General features: G+C 51.9%; 1 protein-coding gene across 3 annotated transcripts; it reads right to left on the minus strand.

The window, feature by feature from the left end:
- Nucleotides 1-562: 562 nt before the first annotated feature.
- Nucleotides 563-10,923, minus strand: TINAGL1 (tubulointerstitial nephritis antigen like 1). 3 transcript variants are annotated; one of them, XM_072609895.1, is made up of 12 exons: nucleotides 10,826-10,923; nucleotides 9,273-9,581; nucleotides 7,831-7,894; nucleotides 6,560-6,652; nucleotides 6,338-6,452; nucleotides 4,304-4,427; nucleotides 4,007-4,157; nucleotides 3,604-3,793; nucleotides 3,392-3,437; nucleotides 2,758-2,881; nucleotides 1,701-1,746; nucleotides 563-1,479 (listed from the first exon to the last, which is right to left on the minus strand). In XM_072609895.1, exons 2-12 carry the CDS (start codon nucleotides 9,574-9,576, stop codon nucleotides 1,336-1,338), a joined length of 1,401 nt encoding a protein of 466 aa, XP_072465996.1. In that variant the 5' UTR covers nucleotides 9,577-9,581; nucleotides 10,826-10,923; the 3' UTR covers nucleotides 563-1,335. The 3 variants fall into 3 exon arrangements, with proteins under 3 accessions (XP_072465996.1, XP_072465997.1, XP_072465998.1); XM_072609896.1 differs by lacking the exon at nucleotides 10,826-10,923 and adding an exon at nucleotides 10,612-10,737; XM_072609897.1 differs by lacking the exon at nucleotides 1,701-1,746.
- Between the last annotated feature and the right edge of the window lie 10,015 nt (nucleotides 10,924-20,938).

Raw genomic sequence — 20,938 nt, forward strand, 5'->3', positions numbered from 1 at the left:
TGGAGAGATACAGAGGAGACAGAGAGAGAGGGAGAGGGGGGAAGGGAGGGAGGGAGAGTCAGAGAGGGTGGACCTGGGCCGAGGAGTTAACAGAAACTTCTGGAAAGCAGGACAGCCAAGTGACTGAGCCAGGATGGTGAGTGGGAGCCCAGGAAAGAATGGAGCTAAGGGGCAGGTCCTTCCCACCAGAGAGCTTCAAGCATATGGTCAGGGAAGTCTCTGTCTGGGTCCCTATTGGACTGAATGGCCTTTTCTGAGATCCTTTGACCCTTGGGGACATCCAAAGGAGGAGACCATGCATGGCATTGTGTTCCTTCTCTCCTCCCTCAAGCTTGGGGAGGTCTTCCTCTGCGCATATGAGTCACTTATATTTACTGAATAGAATTGAATTTCAGTCTGACCCATCCCCTGTAAGGTGGTTGGGTTTTGTGAGAGTCCCCCCACTTCCTATCCTCAGCACCCTCATACACACATCCCGGTCAGACAACTCAAAGCCCAAGGACCTGCAGACAGCAGTCTGCAAGGGCCAGGTGGGTGCTGCCTAGCACAGGAGGCAGCTCAATGTGTGTGAATCAGGTTTATTTACAGTCAGTGATAAGCAAAATAAATATTCTCAAAGATTGAAAGTACAGGAAAGAAAAAAAGAGAAAGTGGTATCAGCCTCAGCAGTGGGGTGGGGAGGTATCACAGGCCTGAACCCAGGCTCCTGTACTGCTGGGTGGAGACCAGCATGATGTCCATCGGTGCTCAGGGGGACCCTAGATGCACCTCGTTGGGCTTTTCCTGGTTCAGCAGGCTCCCCAAGCCATCGAGAATTGAGAGGGGAGATAGGCTGGTGGCAGGGGTGAGGGGACCTGAGAGAAGAGACTAGGAGACTGGGTGTCTGCAGCCTCCTCTATATATTCCTGGGAAAGAGGAAATAAGAGGGGAGTCCCGGGGGCTCTGAGAACCCCTTCTATCCCCCTCTGACTTCCTTGCCCCATGCTCCCATTCTCCTGGGACTGCAACATCAGCAGGCAGGGATTAGGGGCAGCTCACGCTTCGCTGAGGTTGAAAGGCAGGATTTGGGGAGGAGGGCAGGGGGTAGAGGGCCCCCAAGGGGACTGCTGTTTCAGCAGATTGGATCCCCCTCCCTTTGGCCAGGGAAGGGGCAGGGATCGGGAGCTCTGCTGGCTGTGGGATCTGAACCCCAACCCAAGCAAACTTCTTAGCACCACTAGGCTGGGGCTCCAGATCTGGGCAGCAGGGGGTGGGTGGTGGGCATTTCTTGGAGGATGCCCAAATCCTCATCCAGGAGAAGGCCCAAAGGGCTTTGGGTAGGCAAAAGCTGGGAGCTCAGTGGTGTGGGCTCATGTCTTCCATGCTGACCCTGCCCCACACACCCACTACAAAGCTCTCAATGTCACACTCATTGGCCCCTCTGACGATTCGGAAATAGCCATTCTCTCCCCAGGTTGGGCCCCACGAGTTGGCGGCAGTCTGTCAGAGAAAAAAGCAGGGGAGAGAGATCCCTGGTCACAACCAGGACTTAAATTCCTGTCTTCTGCATTCAGATCAGCAACAACCTAAGTGCAGAGGTCACGTCCACCCCTCCGGCTAGGGGCTCCCTCTCCCTCTCCCACACAGGGGCTCTAAGAACAGGAGCTTTGGAGCTCTGAGGGTGCCTGACCTCCCTCTTCCCAGTACTTGTTGGGACTTACCCAGTATTTCAGTTTCTGTCCATCAGGCTGAATTTCCTCTCCCCACCTTTAGGACAGGGGAGGGGAGTTAGAACCAAGTTCAAAGTATGTCAGAGCTGGAAAGAGCCCAGACATCATCTAAAGGAGAAAACTGAGGTCCAGAAATGGGCAGAGACTCGGCCAGGGTCATATAGCAATGCCTTCCTAGGCCTTAGAACCCAGGTCTCATGGCTCCCAGGCCAGGGGCCCTGAGGTACTCCACTCACTACCCTGACCTTCTCAGTGGAAACTGGACTCCTCCCCCACCCTCCGAGGTCCTCAGCTGGGCCTCCCTAGGGCCACTCCCCCTTCCCTTCCTCAATCCCCAATTGCCATGGTGACTGGGGTTGTTGACTATCAGTGTGGCTTTACTCCTGGAATGTTTACTGCCCAGGGGTCACCCTTTCCCCCTTCTCTTTATGCCCTGAAAACTACCAGGAAGGGGGAAGGGGAACAAATCATTCCTTCCTAGTGCCAAGTGGAAGGGGGCTGAGCTCAAGAACCCTGGATTTGGAGTCAGAGGACCTGGGTTAGAACCTCAGCTTTGCAAGACCCTGGTTTGTGAGTCTCAGTTTCCTTCCATGTCCACTGAGTGGGTAAATTAAGACTAGTTACTTCTAACTTGCAATTTAATCCTCTCTGTGCCCTCCAGGTGTGGACAACGCAGGATCTGGCAGGAGGAGGTGGGCAGGGTGGATATCGTCTGTCCCTTGGTGCCCAGGACAGCTACTCCTTCCCAGCTCTACTGCTCTCAAAGCAGCCAGGGACATCTCTAAAGCACAATGAACAGAAACTCAAAGAATTCCAGGAGCTCTCAGATATGGCCTGATCCATTTTATAGATGGGAAGACTGAGCCTCAGAAAAGGGAAGGGTCTTGGCCAAGGCCCAGACAGTCAATAACTGAGCTGGCTTTTGAATCCAGGTCTCCAGATTCCAAATGTGGTGCTTATCCCACTTCACTTGGATGCCCCTTTGGACCCCCCAGACCAGGCCCTGCCGATGCTGACCCTGGCATCTTTCCCAGAAGGCACTTCTCACCCCGTGATCTTGACAGAGTGAGTCCCATGCTGGCGGTAACGTTCAGGTTTCTCCAGACTAGTCGGCGTGTGCTTATAAATGCCACTCTTGTATAAGAAGAAATCTTCATGCACCTCCATGAGTGCTGTGGGTACAGGAGTGTCTTATGGGCACCTGCTCAGGATATCCCTTCCATACCCATACACCAAGGCAGGGGGAGGCTGAAATCTGTCAATGCCCTCTCCCCCCTCTCCACTGAGTACTGTCTCCCTGTCAGGGCCAGAGGTGGGTATGGGGTTCTGCCCTAGGCTGGGATGGATGGGTTGGTGGGCTCAGGATGTCCACACTACTTCATTTGTGCCAGCCAGGGGTGGGCATGGCCTGGGCCTCTGTTTAGGGTTAAAGGGAAATAGGGTCTCTTGGGGGGGTGTCTGTTGTGACCTCTGCCTGACAGGCCTGGGGCACAAAGCCTTTCACAACAGGTGGGGATGAGGGGGGAGGGTTGTTCTCAGGACAAGGTGGAATTTCCAAGGTCTCTGCCAATTTCTGAGTGTGGGAACCAGGGTCAGGGAGGGAGAGAGAGGAGGAAAAGGAAGAAAGTGACAGAGAGCAGAGGGAGGAGAATGGTGGGGTACAGAGGGGGAAAGGCCTTTACCTTGAACAGGCCCATTCTCCATCAGCTCCTTCATGATGTCTTTCTCCTACAGACAGGGATGAGGCTGACCTGAGAGGTTCTAGAGGCCAGGCCCTTATCTCCCTATTTCAGGTCACCCTACCCTGTGGTATCTGCCACCTCCCCTCTCCCCATTATCTCCAGAGCTCCCTCACTCCTTCCCCTCTCTCTGCCCCCCAAGCCTTGGCTCTCACATGGGAGGAGAGGCGATAGGGAGGTGTGGCCTGGTAGATGTGGTTAGCATGGGCCCGGCTGTTGGGGCAGTGGGCGGTGGCCTGGCGTTTGCCCCGGCCCATGTGGCGACTGTGCATCATACATGGGGCCGCAGGGGCTGCCCCATTCTGATCTCCTGCAGAGAATGGGTAGCAGTTGTTGGACACCAGCCTGTGAGGAGACATAGGGAGTAGGGAGAAAAGAAGGTGAAGTGACCTCTGCTGGTGCCTTCTGCCCCTCTTACCCACCTCCTCAGTGTCCCCTTGGCCAGCATCCTCTCTTTGGGTCCTCTTATCCCCCAATCTCAGTATCTATCCCCACAGACTCCCCCGTGGTCCCTTTATGCAGCACCCAGGGGCTCCCTCTGGGCCCAAGTCTGCTCACCCACGGCGACGCAGGAACCACCAGGCCCCATCAAGCCGCCCACCCCGGCAACCCTGCTGGTTGTGAGTGTCACAGGACAGCAGATTCTGAGGGGATAAGGCTGGGGTCATATGACCCATGGAGTGAATGGAGATGCGGTCAGAGGCCACAGCTAGAGAGAGAAATAGGGCAGGTAGAGGCAGTGATGAGAGACACAACCCAGGCTCTCCCCTCACCTGTGCTGGTACCAAGCCCACCCTAGTCCAAACCCCTCAGTCTTTGTCCAGCTTCCAGCCTGGCCTCACCCCCAGCCCCTACCTGCTGTGGAGAATGCCCAAGAACCTGCACAGTTTCCCTGGTCCAAGGGCTCATGGATCAGGCCAGGCCATTTATCTGAGGCATTGAAGGCTGAGGGAAGAGTTTCCTCTGGTAACATGACCATCTACAAGGTATAAAGAAACCATTGCCCCCTGAGCTCCCCCAGAAGTCCTAGGCCTCAGGCTAATTTGAAGATCTCATAGTCTAGGGATGAGGCCTAAGAACTGGGGCCAGGCGGATGGAAGAAAGATGGGCCCCACCCAGGATAGGTTCTGTCTGTGTAATGGGCATTTGAAGTAGATAATCTAAGCCCTAATCAGCTCTAAATGATCGGATCTGTGGCCCAGCCATCTGTGATTTTTTTTTTTTTTGCCCACTTTGATTTGTTCAAGGGGGAAGGAAAACAACCCTGGGAGGTAAGTGTTTGGATTGGCCTCATTTTTACAATTGAAGAAACTGAGGCTTGAGTGACTTGGCCAGAGTCCTACAGACAGCAAGTGTCTGAGATGCGCTGCCCTCCTCCCTGGTCTTCCTGACTCCAGGTCCAGCATGGGAGGCACAGAGCAAGAAACTAAGGCCCAGAAAGGGCCGATTCATCTGCTCGGCTCCAACACCTACAGCTGGAAGTCCCCTAGTCCAATCTCAGAATTTTACAGATGAGGAAACCGAGGCCTAGGGAGGGGGAGCCAGGGCGTCCCTCCCCTGCACCAATCTTTCCTGGGGTCTTCCGTGGGCCCCTCACCCCTGTCTGCCCTCTTTCTCTGCCCCTTCCTTGCACATCCTCCTTCCCAGACAAAAAAGTTGTCCAAGGCCACAGGACCCTTTAGCTGGGAGGGAGGGAGTGGAGCTGAGGGGGCCCCATGACCTGGCCAGCTACCAAGTGAAAACAAAGGAGGCAGAAAATAGCCAGGGGCGGGAAGCACAGGAGACAGGGGTCACTGGAGTAGGGGCCATGCCTTTGGCCCCAGGGATCTTCCTACGGCCATCTCCACCAAGTTCTGCATTCCTACAGAGCCCATGAGACATGAGATTTTCCATGCATAACCTTCTCCCAACCCTTGGGAGAGAGAAGTTGAGGGGAGCGAAGGAGGGAGCAGGGGTTCATAGCCTCCAACTCCAACCCCAAGGTCCCTGTCTCTGGGAGCTGCTAAGAACCCAAAGCAACTGTGAGGTTTACCAGGACTGTCCAGCTTGGGTGGAGGAGGGGGAAGGGTAGAGTTGGGCCTCAGTTTCTCCATCTGCAAACATGGGTAGTATTGATCTAAGTATCTAAGATTCCTTCCAGCTCAAAGTCTATGAATGGCCCCCTGGAGATATGCAAATGAAGGTATTAACGATGCTAAAGCGTCGTTGAAGAACGGGATCCAGATCAGCATGGAATCATGTATCCAGAACACTTGAATCTGAAACCTGATTCAGACAGTTTGTTGCTGCATGACCCAGGGCAAGTCACTCAACACCCCTCTCCGCTCAGTTTTCTCATCTGTAAAACTGTGATAATAATAGTATCTATCTTGAAGGGGTGTTATGAGGATCAAATGAGACAATATATATGAAGAAGTTTGAAAACGGAAAGTGCTACAGAAATGGGAGCTATTGTTATCAGCATACAGATATAAGAGGGAGCTTAGAACATGGAATGTCAGAGCTTAGAACATAGATTATAGGGTAGGGGTTGGTCATGTTAGAAGACAAAATGTCAGAACTAGCAGGGAACTTGGAATCTATGAATATAGAATGTCAGAAGTGGAAAAGACTCTTGAGACCATTCCAAGGCTTTACAGATGAGGACTTTACAGAGGATATGCAAGTAAGGCCAGACAGCAAGTCTAGAAGACCTAATTTCTGATTCAAATTCGAAGCTATGCTGGGCAAAACTACCTGGTCTTGGGGTCCCAAGCTCCCTTTTCTGATGTGTGGAGCATCTTGGGCAGTAGCTGTGGAGTTAAAGGGGAGGCGGCTGCAGAACCTCATTGTATAAAGCACCCTCCACAGTGCTCGCTACACGCTGGGACCCCTAGCCATCAAACTCACTTGCATCTCATTCATGTTCATCACAGAGGAAGTGGGTCGGACCGTGCCCAGACGGTACCGGATCCCTTCATCAAGAGTCATCCCCCAGAAGGCACTGTGGTTCCCAGCTGTCCACCTAAGGGTATAGGAGGTGCAGGAGTCATAGGGGTTCTGGGAGAGGACAGGAGACACCCATCACAATCCCTGTGTAATCATGCCTGGAGCCCCTGAGGCTCTTCTTACCCATAGTTGCCAAGGTTGATGGCATTGATCAGGTCCGGGTTCACCAGGCAGGCCTCCTGGTCACACTCCCATGTCCCATCCTCTTTGCAGGTGCTGGTAAAGAGGGGAGGATGGGGTTAATGCAAAACCTGAAGGGGGGACACAGCCACACCCCCAGGAGCTCCTGTCCCCTCCTCCCCTGCTCCAGCCTGCTTCTAGCAATCCCTGGAGGGGGAGGCAGCAGGAAGGAAACCCTCATGTCATGTCATGTCAGGAAGTTGGGGGGGAAGTTATCACTGCTCTGGGAAGCTAGTTTGTGCATGGGGCCTTCCCAGGAATGTGCCCCCAGTGGCCCTGATTCCTGGAAAGGGTTGGGGAACAATGGGGGAGGGGAAGGAACTCGGACCCTGCTGTGGAGAAGGGAGACTCCACATTTGGAGGCTGATTTTGAGGACTCTACATTCAGTGCCCACTTCCCATAAGCAGGGCCTTGGCAGAGACCCTGGGGAGGGGGTGAGGGTGGGAGAGCAATAGTTCCTTGGGACATTGGGAAGGACAGATACTTTGAGCTTATGGAAAGAGGGAGAGAATGAAGGACAACATGAAAGGACTGTACTCTGCCTCCCCGGGAAAGATTCTCTGGGCACTGAAGGGTTAATGTCCAGCCCTCCAGCCTCTCCTCCCAACCTTCGTCTGGAATTTAGGACCTGCTCATACACACAGTTGGCCAGGTCCCATTCCATTTCTCTCCTGTTCAGACTTGCTCTAGGAGCCCAGGATTGGGGGCGGGGGGCCTAACAGCCCCCAACTCAAAAAAGGCCATCTTAGTCTCAGTCCATGTGTCTCCAGCGTCCTGCTTCCTCCCCAACTTCTCTAGCACAACCCCTCCCTCAGAATGTCTCTCCACCCCACCCCTCCCCACCCCCAGCCTCCAGCTGGCTCAGCCTCAGCCAAAACTGGGCCTGAGCTTCCATTAGGCTCCTTAAAAGGTATCGATTGAGGCTCATTGGAGCCCTGGAGGGGTGTGGAGACAAACACAGTGGGAGAAAGAGACTTGGAGAAAGAGAGAGACATAGACGGCTGAGGGACAAGAGAAAATCAGGGAGATGCAGAGCAAGGGTAGGGACAGATGGGAGAAAGATATGCATGGGGGGAAAGGGCCCCCCAAGATCCCCTGGCTGCCCAGCTGGAGCCTCTGAAGATGTCGCGCTGGGGGTCCTGTCCCCCACTGTGCCCTTCCACTCCAGGGGCCCCCAGCCCTCCCCCCATCCCCAAAGGCCTCAATCACTCACCATCGGTTACAATTGTCTTGGTAGGTCCCAAGGGTTGGGTATACTCGTCCCTGATACATACACCCTGGGGATGGGGGAGGGGTCAGGGACTGGGGTCAAGAGAACCAGGCTGGGCCCCTCCCCCAAAACAGCCATAGCAGAGACCCCCCCTCCCCCAAAATAATCCCACACATCCTCTTGCCTCTGCACAAATTTCTGAAAATCCCTCCCAGAGTTCAACTTCCTTCCCTTTTACTGTAAAGATTTCCAGGGCCCTTGGTGGCTTGAACTATTCTGGAGATTGGTATGAGAGGAGAGATAGAGGCCAAGAGAGGGCAAGTCACTCCCCCAGGGCCACAGAGCTACTAGAAGTAAAACCCAGGAGTCCCAGCATTAGGGGAGGAAGCCAGCTGGGCTTATGATAAATCAGAATAACCTGATGAGAGGCAGGAACATGTAAATGAGCTGTCAGTATCCCCACCCTCGGGATCCTCAAGGTGGGAGAGAATTAGAGATACCAAGTAGTGACCCCCTCTGGCCATCCTTGATAGAGACTAGGCACCATGCTCCTTACAAAATGGGCAGTAGGCCACCCCCCAGTCCAGCAGCGGGTCCTCAGAAACTAGCTAAGCATCCCTCCTAAATAAGTCAGGGCATCCCTAAGAAAGCAGGTAGATGCCCCGCCCTTCCAAAAAACCTGGAGACCAGGCAGTGAACTCTAGCTCTGGCCCAGAGATACTGTGTACTATTTCCCTCTTCCCAGATCTAGGCCTCTGTGGAGCTGGACCCTCCTGCCGGTAGGTGAGTCAGGGGTTGGGGCTGGGTGGAGCCACTGGGCCAGGGGTAAGGTAGGAAGAAAGGACATGAGGAGGCCAGTGCCCAGCTCTGGGTCTGAGAACAGGCATTAGGAGAGCATGGGAGCCTGGACTTGGGCCTGGCCTCGGGCCCCTTCGCAACCTGGAAAGTCCAGATTAGATAGAATGGTTTTCTCATGGGGAGGGATTGGGGATGAACCTGGGCAAGGGATTGAAGGACTCCTTTAAGGACCATCTTCCTCTTTCTCCTCCTCCCTGATCCCAGTTGGAGAAGGCATAATCATAGAATGTTAGAGCCAGAAGATCTAAGGAACTTGAGTGGCAAATATATATATATGTGCATCTTTATTTTCATTAACCTCTAATTAAAATTTAGCATTTCCTTCAGTTTTTTTGTGAACTTAAAAAGACCCACATTATTCTGAGAACAAGCTTCACCAGACTGCCAAAAGGGTCTGTGACCCCTCAAAAAGACTTAAGAACCCCTGCTCTAGTCTGATCTCTTCATTTTACAGTTGGGGAAACTGAGGCCTAGAGAAGAGACTTGCCCAAGGTCACACAGCTAGATTAGCCCCCAAGCTTAGATTCAAAACTGGAGACAAGTCCAGGGGGGCATTGGGGGCAGGAGGCAAGCAGGTCCCTACATACCTTGGATAAGAGGGAAGGGGGGTGGGATGCCCAGGCAGAAGTCCCAAAAGTCAGGGCAACAGTCAGAGACTGTGCGATTACAGAAGAGGTCACAGTAGCAGAGGGTGCCCAGGTAGGGCATGGTGCAGTCATCCTCCCGGCCTACACAGCAGAGATCTCGTGCCTGGCAGTAGGAGCCACCTGCATCCCGGATGCCCCTGGAGTGTAAACCTGGTGCCAACTCTCGGCGACTTCGGCCACTCCGAGCACAGAAGGTTCCTGGGCCTGCCAGAAGCAGGGCAGCCAAGAGGGAGTTCAGCCACATAGTATCTGGAGCCCACCGTATGTGGGTGGAGGAAGAGAGGAAGGTTCCTTGTTAAAAGGAGACCTAGATCCCTGCTCTCTCTTCCCATCCCCCTGGGTCTCTTCCTATTCTTGACTCCCAAAGCAAACAAGGGGAGCCTAGAGCCCTGACTATTAGCCTGTGAAAGTGATATGGTCTGGGTAGGGGTTGAGGTAAGGCTTGGGAGGTGGGATTAACAGCCCCTGGACTAGGAAACTAGGACTGATCCTGGGCTATAAACCCAGCCACAGATCTGGGGAGACTGGGGAAAAGACGGCCCTAGGTGTTGGGGAGCCCCAGACCAGAGGAAGCCCACTGTCTCTTGCTCCTGCCTAGGTATCAGGGTTAGGCATATGGAGGGGAGGGGTGAAGGAAGAATGTCCTGACCCATACTCCCACAACCCTCTCCTTTTTGCCAACAAGTCCACTGAGCATCCCAGAAATAGCTTTTCTTAAGGATTCAGGCTGGAAGAACCCAAGATCTTTCCCTCTGCTAGTACTTCCCCTTCAGTCCCAGACTCTCCCATCTCTAAATCTCCACCTCAAACCAGCAAGTTTCCCTCCCTCCCTCTTTCTTGCATCTGTCCCCAGTTCTACCATCTCAGTTTCTGTTGTCTTTCCATCTCAATCATCTCCCCCTCATCTGTTCCATTAGCCCCTCTGTTCCTATCTCACCCCCTTCCTTCTTTTTCCCCCCTATACTGTACCTCAGCCCTCCTTCCCAACCCATGTCTGTCTCTATCTTGTCTCCCTCTGTCTTCTATGAGTCCGCCAGTACTGTCCCCTCTGCCCTCTCCTTTTTGTCTATTCCATTCCTGACTTGTGGTCTTTCTCTCCAACCCTCTGTCATTCTATCAAGTCCTTTCTCTTCCCCTCCATCAGATCACCAGTCCTTCTTTCCCTAATCCATCTGTCCCCCATTGCTGTCCCTCTGTCCTGTTCTCTCAGAAGCAGAGCTAAAGAGGACCTAAATGGTCATTTCACTTAGTAGTGCCTGAGCAAGTCTCTCTCACTCACCTGTTCCCCCACCTCTCTTGGTCTGCTCCTATGTCTTGGGTCATCTCTGCCCATTTCTCTCTAGATCACCCCTCGACATCCCTTCTCTGCCCCACACCCCTCGTCCCCAAACAAGCTCATTTGGACCAGCATGGGCTTCGGTGTGGAGACTACCATCTATCTGCTTGTCTGCCTATCAAGCTCCCGCCCAGATCCGGCTGGGGAGGGGCCCTACCTGGGTGAGGGCTGTTGGCTCCTGCTCAAGACTGGCACCAGACCTGAAGTTCCTTCTCTTCTTCTTCCTCTTCCTTCTCCTCTCCCTCCCCTCCTTCCTCCTCCTCCTTTCCCCCACTGCCCCAGGCAGCCTTCCGAACGCCTTCCTCCCTCTCTCCCCAGCAGCGTCCCTGGGCTGGGGCTGGGCAGCACAGTGTGGAAGGGAGGGTGGACCCTGGCTTTAGTAGTGGCCCCGCCCAGCCCTGCCCCTAAAGGGAGGAACCCAGGGAGGGGAAAGGCGGGGAGGTGAGCCCCTACCTGGATTGGCTCTTTCCTCCTAGCCCAGCCAAGTGAGGGGAGGCAAGCAGGGAACTGAGAAGGAGGAATCGTGGAGAGGCAGAGGAAAGGGAGTCAAGGCAAGGGTCACTTCATTCGTTCAATTCCAGCTCCCAGAAGGGGAGACTGCCATCATTCTTCATGTTCCCAGACCAACACCAGCAAATGAACCTTGGCCACAGCAGAAGGGATTTGGGCTATGACACCAGAAGGGACTTCTATCTGGGTTTCCCCAGTTCCAAGTCATGAGCCAGAAAATGGAGTGGGGGTCCAGGGACTGGGATCCAAAGGTGGGGGACTGCTTCTAAGCATCATTCTGAGACAACAGGAGCATATTGGATCCGGATGGGTAGGTGAAGGAGAGGTACTTGAGGATACCTGTCTGTCAACCAGGAATCACCGGCTTTCCTAACTTTCCAACTGGAAGGGTTCTTTAAAAGTCACCTAGTCCAATCGTATTTTGGCCTCTAATGCCTTCTTCTCCCACCTGCTGCTTGAAGGAGATCAGCCACATCCATGGCTGCCATGGTCCTCTCTGAGACTACGCCTGTGTCTATGGCTCTGACCTGGCTGCCAGCATGAAAGCTAGAATGGACCTTTGAGATCATTAGGTCTGAGCCTCTCATTTTACAGATGGAAAAACCGAGACCCCAAGAGGGACAGCCACTTGCTCATGGGGCAGATTAGGACGCCAGTTCTCCGAGTTCAGATCCAGGGTTCAGCACAGGCTACGGGCTGGATTGGGTCAGGGGAGGGGGTGGGGCTGAAGCAGCCTCAGCTTCTGGGAATGTTTGGAATCTGAAGGAAGGGGGGGAGGTTCAGGACTCAGACTTAGGATCCTGGGGATACCTTTCAAGGGAGGATCCTGCCCCAGACCTGGGATCCAAGGACAAGGAAGCAATATGGAACTTGAGTATCTGGAAGGGAGGTCTAGGGGATATTACCTGGAGTTCAGGTCAGGTCTAACGCTGGTAAAATCCCAGGTAAATTGCTCTGTTCTCTGAACTAGGTGTACTAGCTGCCCTCTCCCCTCAGGGCATCCACAGGGATGGGAGTAGGCTTTTCTCTAGGCACCCTCTCTTTGGCCCCAACCCTTGAGGGGCCAAGCTGAGACAGACAGACATTTGCTGGCTGGGTTTCTATAAGGAGAGACTGAGGGTGGGCACCTGAAGTGCCTAGGGCATTGGCATTGTGCCTGGGTAGTGCCCGCCCACCAGCTCCATGCTATTTTCCAGATCCGACTGGTATCCTCCCCCCAACCTCTTGTCAGGGAGCTGGCAAAGTCGAGGACTCCTGGGTCCTCCCGAAGCCTTGGCTTCTTGCCTGAGGTCACAGGGCCCTCACACCTGGCCACCACGTGCCAGCTTTCTCCCTCCTTTTCCTGCTTTCAGCTCAAGCTCTTCCTGTGCCCGGGTGCATGGTGGGGGCAGGAGACAATGGGTGCTCTGTACCCCCGCCCCTGCCTGCTCCAAGCCCTATGTTCCAGGGAGGACGGGCAGCAAGCCAGGCAGAAGGTTGGCAGCCAGACAGCAAGGTTAGGCTTAAGTCTCGGCCAGTTCCCTTCGGCCTGGCCAAGAGGACAGAAGTCAGGAGGACCGAGATTCAAAACCCCACTAGCTTGTCTGAGTACACACTTTGCCACTTCACAATTATTGAAATGTTGTCTCCCCCAATAGAATGGAAGCTCTTTGAGATGAGGAACAATATTTTTGTTTGTATCCCCAAGCTTAGTGTAGCACCTGACCTACAGTAAGTAGTAAATGTCACCCTGGCCAGGTCACTTATGCTCTCACTGCCTCAGTTTCTTCATTTGTAAAATGAGTATAATGATAACCCCTACCTCTCAAGGTTGCTGTGAGATTCAAATAAGACAATGTCTGTGAAATGCTTCACATACATTACGGTTCTGTACACGGTATATTTTAGCCGTCACTGCGTTCCGTGTTACAAAGTCCCTCACAGCTCCGACTTTCCATGTTCCAAGGTCTCTCCCAGTTCTGACATTCATCATAGTCTGAAGGCCCTGGGATCTCCCTCGTCAGTGTGCAGGGGCCTCTTGACCCTCCCTCAAGGCTCTGACAATGGGGTGTCTGTCTGGAGGATTGTTACCCCCCAGGGCTGGGAATTGTGAGTCACGGATCCTCTGAGGGGATGGAGGAAAGGGGAACCCTGCTCCAACTCAGGACCCTGAACTTGGACTCCAAAGATCCACTGACTGGCTTGCTGACCCGGGCAAGGCCTGTCCCCTCCCTGAGCTGAAGTTTTCTTCTCTGGCAAATGATGATTTCAGAGGTCCCTTTCTGGCTCTGACATTCTATGACACTGAGATTGAATCAGGTTTAATAACTGGCAAAGTCAGAACCCAGGTCTTTCACCAAAGTTCTTCCCACTACATCATTCTGTCCCTCAAATAGAGACCAAACGATCATGGCAAGGTTTCTGGAATTCTCATCTTTTGACTCAGCCCCATCACACATGTACATACTTTAAAAAAATTTTAAATTATGAATTAGAAAATCATCAGCTAACACAAATATTTCCCATGCAAAGATGGTCAGAAAATTGGGATTATACATAACTGTGAAGCTGTTACATACCACTTGTTTTATAGATATATACTTCAGTGTAGGAGTAACAACAGGCAGCTAGGTGACACCATAGTGCACAGAGCACTGGGACCCAGAATCAGAAAGACTCCTCTCCCTGAGCTCAAATTTGACCTCAGATGCGTACTAGCTGTGCAAGTCACTTCACCCTGTTTGCCTCAGTTTCCTCATCTGTAAAATTAACTGGAGAAGGAAATGGCAAAACACTTTATCTCTGCCAAGAAAAGCCCAAAAGGGTCCGGACACAATTGAAAAATGACTGAACGTAACAACATTGCTACGCTTGTTGGCACACATACACTTGTGACCTTCTGGAGTCAATCTACCCATGTCCTCCCTAGACTCCTCCCATCCCAAACAGCTGATAGGCCTGTGTGCCTGCCTGCCTGTGTGCCTATCTGTCTGCTTGTCTGCCTGTCTTTCTGCCTGCCTCTCTCCCTGCCTGTCTGTCTGCCTGCCTGCCTGCCTCTCGCCCTGACTGTCTGTCTGCCTGCCTGCCTGCTTGTCTGTCTGCCTGTCTTCCTGCTTGTCTGTTTGCCTGTCTGCCTGCCTGCTTGTCTGCCTGTCTTTCTGCCTGCCTGTCTGCATGTCTGCCTGCCTGCCTGCTTGTCTGTCTTCCTGCCTGCCTGCCTTCCTGCCTGTCTGTCTGCATGTCTGTCTGCCTGTCTGCCTGTCTGCCTGCCTCTCTCCCTGCCTGCCTCTCTGTCTGTTTGCCTGCCTATCTGCCTGCCTGTCTGCTTGTCTGCCTGTCTGCATGTCTGTCTGTCTGTCTACCTGCCTGCTTGTCTGTCTGCCAGACTGACTGAATACCTGTCTGCCTACTTGTCTGCCTCTCTGCCTGCCTGTCTGCCTGTCTGTCTGCCTGTCTGCATGTCTGCCTGCCTTTCTGCCTGTCTGTCTGCCTGTCTGCATGTCTGCCTGCCTTCCTGCCTGTCTGTCTGCCTGTCTGCATGTCTGCCTGCCTTCCTGCCTGTCTGTCTGCCTGTCTGCCTGCCTGTCTGCATGTCTGCCTGCCTGCTTGTCTGCCTGACTACCTGTCTGTCTGCCTGTCTGCCTGCCTGTCTGCTTGTCTGCCTCTCTGCCTATCTTTCTGCCTGCCTCTCTGTCTGTTTGCCTGTCTGTCTGTCTGCCTGTCTGCATGTCTGTTTGTCTGTCTGCCTACCTGCTTGTCTGTCTGCCAGACTGACTGAATACCTGTCTACCTACTTGTCTGCCTCTCTGCCTGCCTCTCTGCCTGTATGTCTACTTGTCTGCCTCTCTGCCTGCCTGCCTGTCTGTCTGCCTGCCTACCTGTCTGTCTGTCTTCCTGTCTGCCTGCCAGACTGTCTAAATACCTGTCTGTCTGTCTGTCTGTCTGTCTGTCGGCCTGTCTACCTATCTGTCTTCTCCTCATTGGTGTAGGCCCAGATGATCAATGATGTCTCAGCTGACAAAGAGTTCAGCCTCAAACTGGCCCCATTGGAATCTGTGATGACTCATGTGTTACTCAGGCACTGGAGAAAAGGGAGGGGAAGACCGGAAGACCTCTCCCCCCTAAACACACACATTTCCTTCTTTCACGTGACCCCTTCCCTGCTCTAAGGGCAGAGTGACTCATATTATGATCTCCATCCCACCTAACAGCCCCCCACCCCCATACCTGGCAGGACCCAGTCAGATAGCATTCTCCCAGCACCCCACCCTGACCTCTCTCCCAGTCAGTTACCCAACCCAAGGAGGTACTGGCATAGAAGGAGATGGAAAAGAGAGAGTACAATGGGGATGTCTGGGACCCTTTGAAGATGATGAAAAAAATGGCTGAGAACCCTGGGCACTGCCCCTTTGCTTCCTGCCTTTGTATCCTGAGCAGGGGCATGATTAACCCTTCCTGCCCCACCCTGAGGGCCCTTGATCCTAGACCCTCTCTCTGTAGAAGACATGGAACAAGGCCAAGGCAGAAGCACCCAAGGCCCAATCTAAGCCATCAGGAAAAAGCACCAAGAACTAGGAAGACCTGGGTCCTTGCTCTTGCTCAGACTTTCACTGTCTTACTGTATGACCTTGGGCAAGTCACTTCTCAGTTTCCTTATCTGTAAAGTGAGAGGGTTGGACTAGTCACAATATAATTTGACTCATTCTTGCCTAAGCAGTCTCTGTGTATACAGCACTATGGCAGCCACTGAGGAAGATATAGATTCCTGGGGCTCCCAATCTAGCAGGAATAAAACAACTCTCCAGATAATATTGGCGATATTACATAGTCTGGGCATCAGACATGCAGAAACTGCATGAGATCTGAGGGGGCAAGGCAGCTACTGAGCCCAGGTGATCAAGGATAACTTCATGGAACACGAAGGAGCTTCCATATGAGCCCAGCTTTTAAAAAACTAGCAGGAAAAATGAGAGTAGAGAAGGAGGACATGCCTGGCATATGGAGCCCAGAGAAGGGAGAGGAAAGCCAGGGCATGCATAGAGGACAGGAGTGTAGAGTGTTCTTGAAAGGAAATGATACAAAATGAGGCTGGAAAGGAAAGACAGCACCAAACTGGGGGAGGCCTTTTTACTGGGTAGGTGATAGGTAATCACTTAAGATTTGGGACAGGGGAGGGACACAAATGGGCAGCTAGATGACTCAGTGGATAGAGCACCAGACCTGGAGTGACCTGAGTTCAAATCCAGTCTCAGACACTTACTAGCTGTGTGACCCTGAACAAGTCACTTACCCCTGTTCGCCTCAGTTTCCTCATCTGTAAGATGAGCTGGAGAAGAAAATGGCAAAACCCCAAAAGGGGTCAGGAAGAGTCAGATACTACTGAGTCAACTGAACCGCAACAGAGACACAAGTAGATGGTTCTCTATCTGAGAAAGATCATACTGGCAACTTGGGGCGGGGGGGAGTAGAGGTGGGGAGGGTCAAAAGAGGGCTCTTCTTAGGATCAGGAGGATTTGAGCATGTTTGCAGGCGGATGGGAAGGAGTCGCTAGCAAGGGAGAGATTGGACTCACCTGAGAGAAGGGATGGTTCTTGGAGGAAGCGGGAGTTATTGGGACCAGCGAAATCGCATTTTCTGAGTCCAACACTGATACAGGATAGAGACCATAGAAACCAAAGGTGTCAAGCACAGACCCACCATTCTCCCAAGGGAAATCCAAACTAGATTAAAATATAAATGGGAAATAACAATTAACATTTATATATAGCACTTACTATGTGCCAGATACTGTGCTAATCATGATCTCATTCAATCTTTACAACAACCCTGGGAGGTAGAGACTACTATTATCCCCATTTTACAGATGAGGAAACTGAGGCAAGCTTCTAAGGTTAAGTGACTTTGCCAGGGTCACACAGCAAGTAAGTGCCTGAGGCCAGATTTGAACTTAGATCTTCTTCCTAACCCCAGGCCCAGGGCTCTCTCTACTGCTCCTCTTACATGGATAAATATTGAACAAAATAAATAAAAATCCAATAGAACACAGATAATGTTAATGTGTGGTTTTCTAAGTCTTTATATGTGGTTTAGTGTCCCAGTATGACATCACTGATCCAGACTAGCCACATAGGTCATCAAGCCAGGACTTGAACCTGGGACCTTCTGCTTTTCAATTCATTGAACAGGACTTGTACCCAAGTCCTGATTCTGATGCCAACTCACCATGTGATCAAGTTGGTCCCCTCTCTGGGCAACCATGTCCTTGACTGTAGAACGTACTCTCCTCCCTTATAGCACTCCTATGAGGAAAGTGCTTTGTAAACCTTAAAGTTCTATAGGCGACCATGGTAATGCTTGGAGACTTGACTTGACATGGGAGTTGCTGTCATTGGGACTATCCTTCCCGTGATACTATCTTCCACCTTACAAAGCATTCTCCTTCTCAAAGCTCCTTCTTTCCCATTCTCTCATTCATGAGTGGCAGGTTGGGGCAAGGAGTATCTTGTCTGTCTTAGAGAAGGTGAAACCAAGAGCTAAAGAAGGGAAATGACTCACCCAAAGTCACCCAGAAAATCAGTGACTGAGGCAGGCCTGCCTCTCAGTCACAGGGTGCTTCCAGGGGCCTCACTGTACCATGTACACAAACTCAGCCAGGAAATCTCCATCCTCTCCCTTCACCCAGGTCACAGCTGCTAGGGGACATCAAAATAGACCATTCTCTTCTTAAGCCCAGAGGGGACCCTTGGGGAGACAAAGGCCCCTTTGTGCCCAGGCCCTGGGTGGGAGACCAGAGCTGGACCAACTGGGACTCCCTCCTGGGGTGGGGGAAATTGGGGGAGGAGGAGGGCAGGGAGAAGGTCTCCAGGAAACAGTCCCTAAGCTCTCTCTCTCTCTCTCTCTCTGACAGTTTGCTCTGGGCTTCGTGGTCCCTTCCCCCCGCCTCTTCCCCCGCCCAGCTACCAAGGGTCCATGATGCAGAAAATGTTAAGAACTCCTTGGACTATGTTTCTAAGGTTCATTTCACTGCTAAATCTTATAAGTCCCTGAGACTTATCCTGTTCAGTAAATTCACCAAGGTCTGGTGGGATCCCACTTCTTAAGAGAGCAGGCATGGGTGTAGAGCATACAAGTTACACCATGCTATCTCTGTTCACTGGCCTCTCTCCCTGTCACTTCCCAGGGGTCACCTGGGCTCCCCATGATCATCATCAGTGACTTCCCTCCCTCCAACAGGGGAAGACGCCCAAAGCTGGTGGACCACTGCCTGTCTAGCAACCACAGGGGAGGCTAGATCTAGCAAGGGGACTGGGGGACAGCCACTCAGCCTCAGCCGGGGCATGGACACTGAATGCCAGGTCCCCAGGTCACCCTCCTAGCAGGATCTGTGTTCCCTGACCCTAGCTAGGCGGCCCCTATCCTCAGCTAGGATGTGCCGAGCACACAGCGCCCCCAGATGACCGTGGACCTGAGGCTATGGCTCCCAAGACTGGTCTCTGCTGCCCTCCAGCGTTGCACAAGAATTAGACACCTGGCACAACCTTGAAGACCAGTCTTCACATCCCAGCCACCACTCCGCCTCCCAAACTGGATACAGCAAGAGGGCCTTAGAGGCTATCTAGCTCCAACCTCACTCCTTTACTGTAAAGATGGGGAAACTGAAGCCAAGAGAAGCAAATGCTCTCTCTTTTTTAAATAAGGGAGGCCATATGAAAAGAGCACTGGATATGAAGTAAAACCTGGGTTTGAGAGCCTACTGGCTCTTTCTGGAATGATAGTACACTTTTCTACAGTGCTGCAAGGTTTGCAAAGCGGTTTCTAAACAATAACTCAGGGGAACAAATGTGATTATAACTCGCCATGTCTAGCTGGCTCTAGGCCCTAGAGCAGACCATCTGCTCATGGTCTTCATATCTCATCCATTCCTCACATCTTACCATCTACCCTGCAGTAAGTGCCAGTAAGAACAGTGCCACCTCCTGCTCTAGGCACAATGATCAAATGAAAGCCATATGAAAGCCATAGGGAGAGGAGGAGGGGGAGGAGAGGGAAGGGGAGGGGAGGGGAGGAAGGGAAGGATGAAGAGCCAGGCTGAGTAAAGAAGGCCTGGGTTCAAATCTTACCTCTGACAGAATCATAGAATCTGACAGTTAAAAAAGACCTCGGAGCCATCTCATCCACCCCATGCCTATCCAAGAAGCTCCCCTGTAACATATAGTATTTGACAAGTGGTCTTCCAGTCTTTGCCCAAAGGCCTCTAATGAGGCAACACTTTGGGACTGATGTAATGGTTGGGGGTGGGGTAGTCTTTCCTGACACTGACCCTGAATCTTCCTCTTCTCAACTTCCACCCATTAACTTCTATTCTGTCCTTTGGAGCCAAGCAGAACTTGAAGACATCCAACCCAACTCACTCCAGGACACCCCTTCCCCCTGCCTCACCCCTACAGGTGCAGGTGATAAACATTATATAATAGCAACCTCCTGCAGCATGGTGCAGGGGATAGAAGGGCAGCCTCGGAGTTGGGGGCACCTTGACTTAAGTCCGTCTTTCATGTGATAACTCTTGAAATATTAGAAGATAGTGATCATGTCTCCTCAAGTCTTCTCTCTTCCTCTTCCTTCCCCTCTGCTCCCCTCCCTTTTCCTCTCCCCTCCTCCCCTCGCCTCTCCACTCTTTTCCCCTTCTCTCCTATTCACCCATCTCCTCCATTTCTCTCTCCTCTTCTCCCTTCTCCTCCTCTCCCCTCCCTTTTGGACTAAGGGTTCCCTCATTCATCTCAAAGATTAATGCCTTCACAAAAAGCATCAAGATAGAGCACTGAGTCAAATGTACAAGAATGCAAGTCATTCCCCAATTGATAAATGGTCAAAGGACATGAACAGGCAGTTTTCAGAGGAAGAAACTAAAGCTGTCTATAGTCACATGAAAAAATGCCCTAAATCACTACTGATTAGAGAGATGCAAATCAAAACAACTCTGAGGTACCACATCACACCTATAAGATTGGCTAACATGACAGAACAGCAAGATGATAAATATTGGAGAAGATGTGGGAGAGGTGGAACACTAATTCATTGTTGGTGGAGCTGTGAGCTGATCCAACCATTATGGAGAGCAATTTGGAACTGTGCCCAAAGGGCTATAAAAATGTGCATACCCTTTGACCCAGCAATATCGCTTCTAGGACTGTATCTCCAAGAGAGCATAGAAATGGGAAAGGGTCCCACATGTACAAAAATATTTATAGCAGCTCTCTTTGTGGTGGTCAAGAACTGGAAATCAAGGAGATGCCCATCAACTGGGGAATGGTTGAATAAATTGTGGTATATGAATGTAATGGAATACTATTGTGCTATAAGAAGTGATGAACAGGAAGACTTCAGAGAGGCCTGGAAAGACTTATATGATCTGATGCTGAGTGAAAGGAGCAGAACCAGGAGAACTTTGTGCACAGCAATGACCACAGTGTGCAAGAGTTTTTTCTGGTAGACTTAGTACTTCATGGCAATGCAAGGACTTAAATAATTCCCAGTGGTCTCTTAAGGTAAAATGCCTTCCACATCCAGGGAAAGAACCATGGAATTCAATCACAGAATGAAGCAGATCATTTTCTTTTGTATTATGTTTTGACTTGTTTTATGATTTCTCCCACTCATTTTAATTCTTCTATGCAACATGACTAAGGTGAAAATATATTTAATAGGAATGTATGTGTAGAACCTAATAAAACTGTAGACCGTCTCAGGGAGGGAGTGGGAGGTAGGGAGAAGGGGGGGAGGG

The sequence above is a fragment of the Notamacropus eugenii genome, chromosome 5 (assembly GCF_028372415.1).
Source record: "Notamacropus eugenii isolate mMacEug1 chromosome 5, mMacEug1.pri_v2, whole genome shotgun sequence".
Classification (NCBI taxonomy): domain Eukaryota; kingdom Metazoa; phylum Chordata; class Mammalia; order Diprotodontia; family Macropodidae; genus Notamacropus; species Notamacropus eugenii.

Excerpts from the sequence above, each read along its gene's own strand:
- TINAGL1 (XM_072609895.1), bottom strand. The coding sequence starts at position 9,576 with ATGTGGCTGAACTCCCTCTTGGCTGCCCTGCTTCTGGCAGGCCCAGGA. Across the intron at positions 7,895-9,272 it reads CCCCTTCCCTCTTATCCAAG|GGTGTATGTATCAGGGACGA; the intron begins GTATGTAGGGAC and ends CCCCATCCCCAG. Across the intron at positions 1,480-1,700 it reads GACAGAAACTGAAATACTGG|ACTGCCGCCAACTCGTGGGG; the intron begins GTAAGTCCCAAC and ends TTTCTCTGACAG.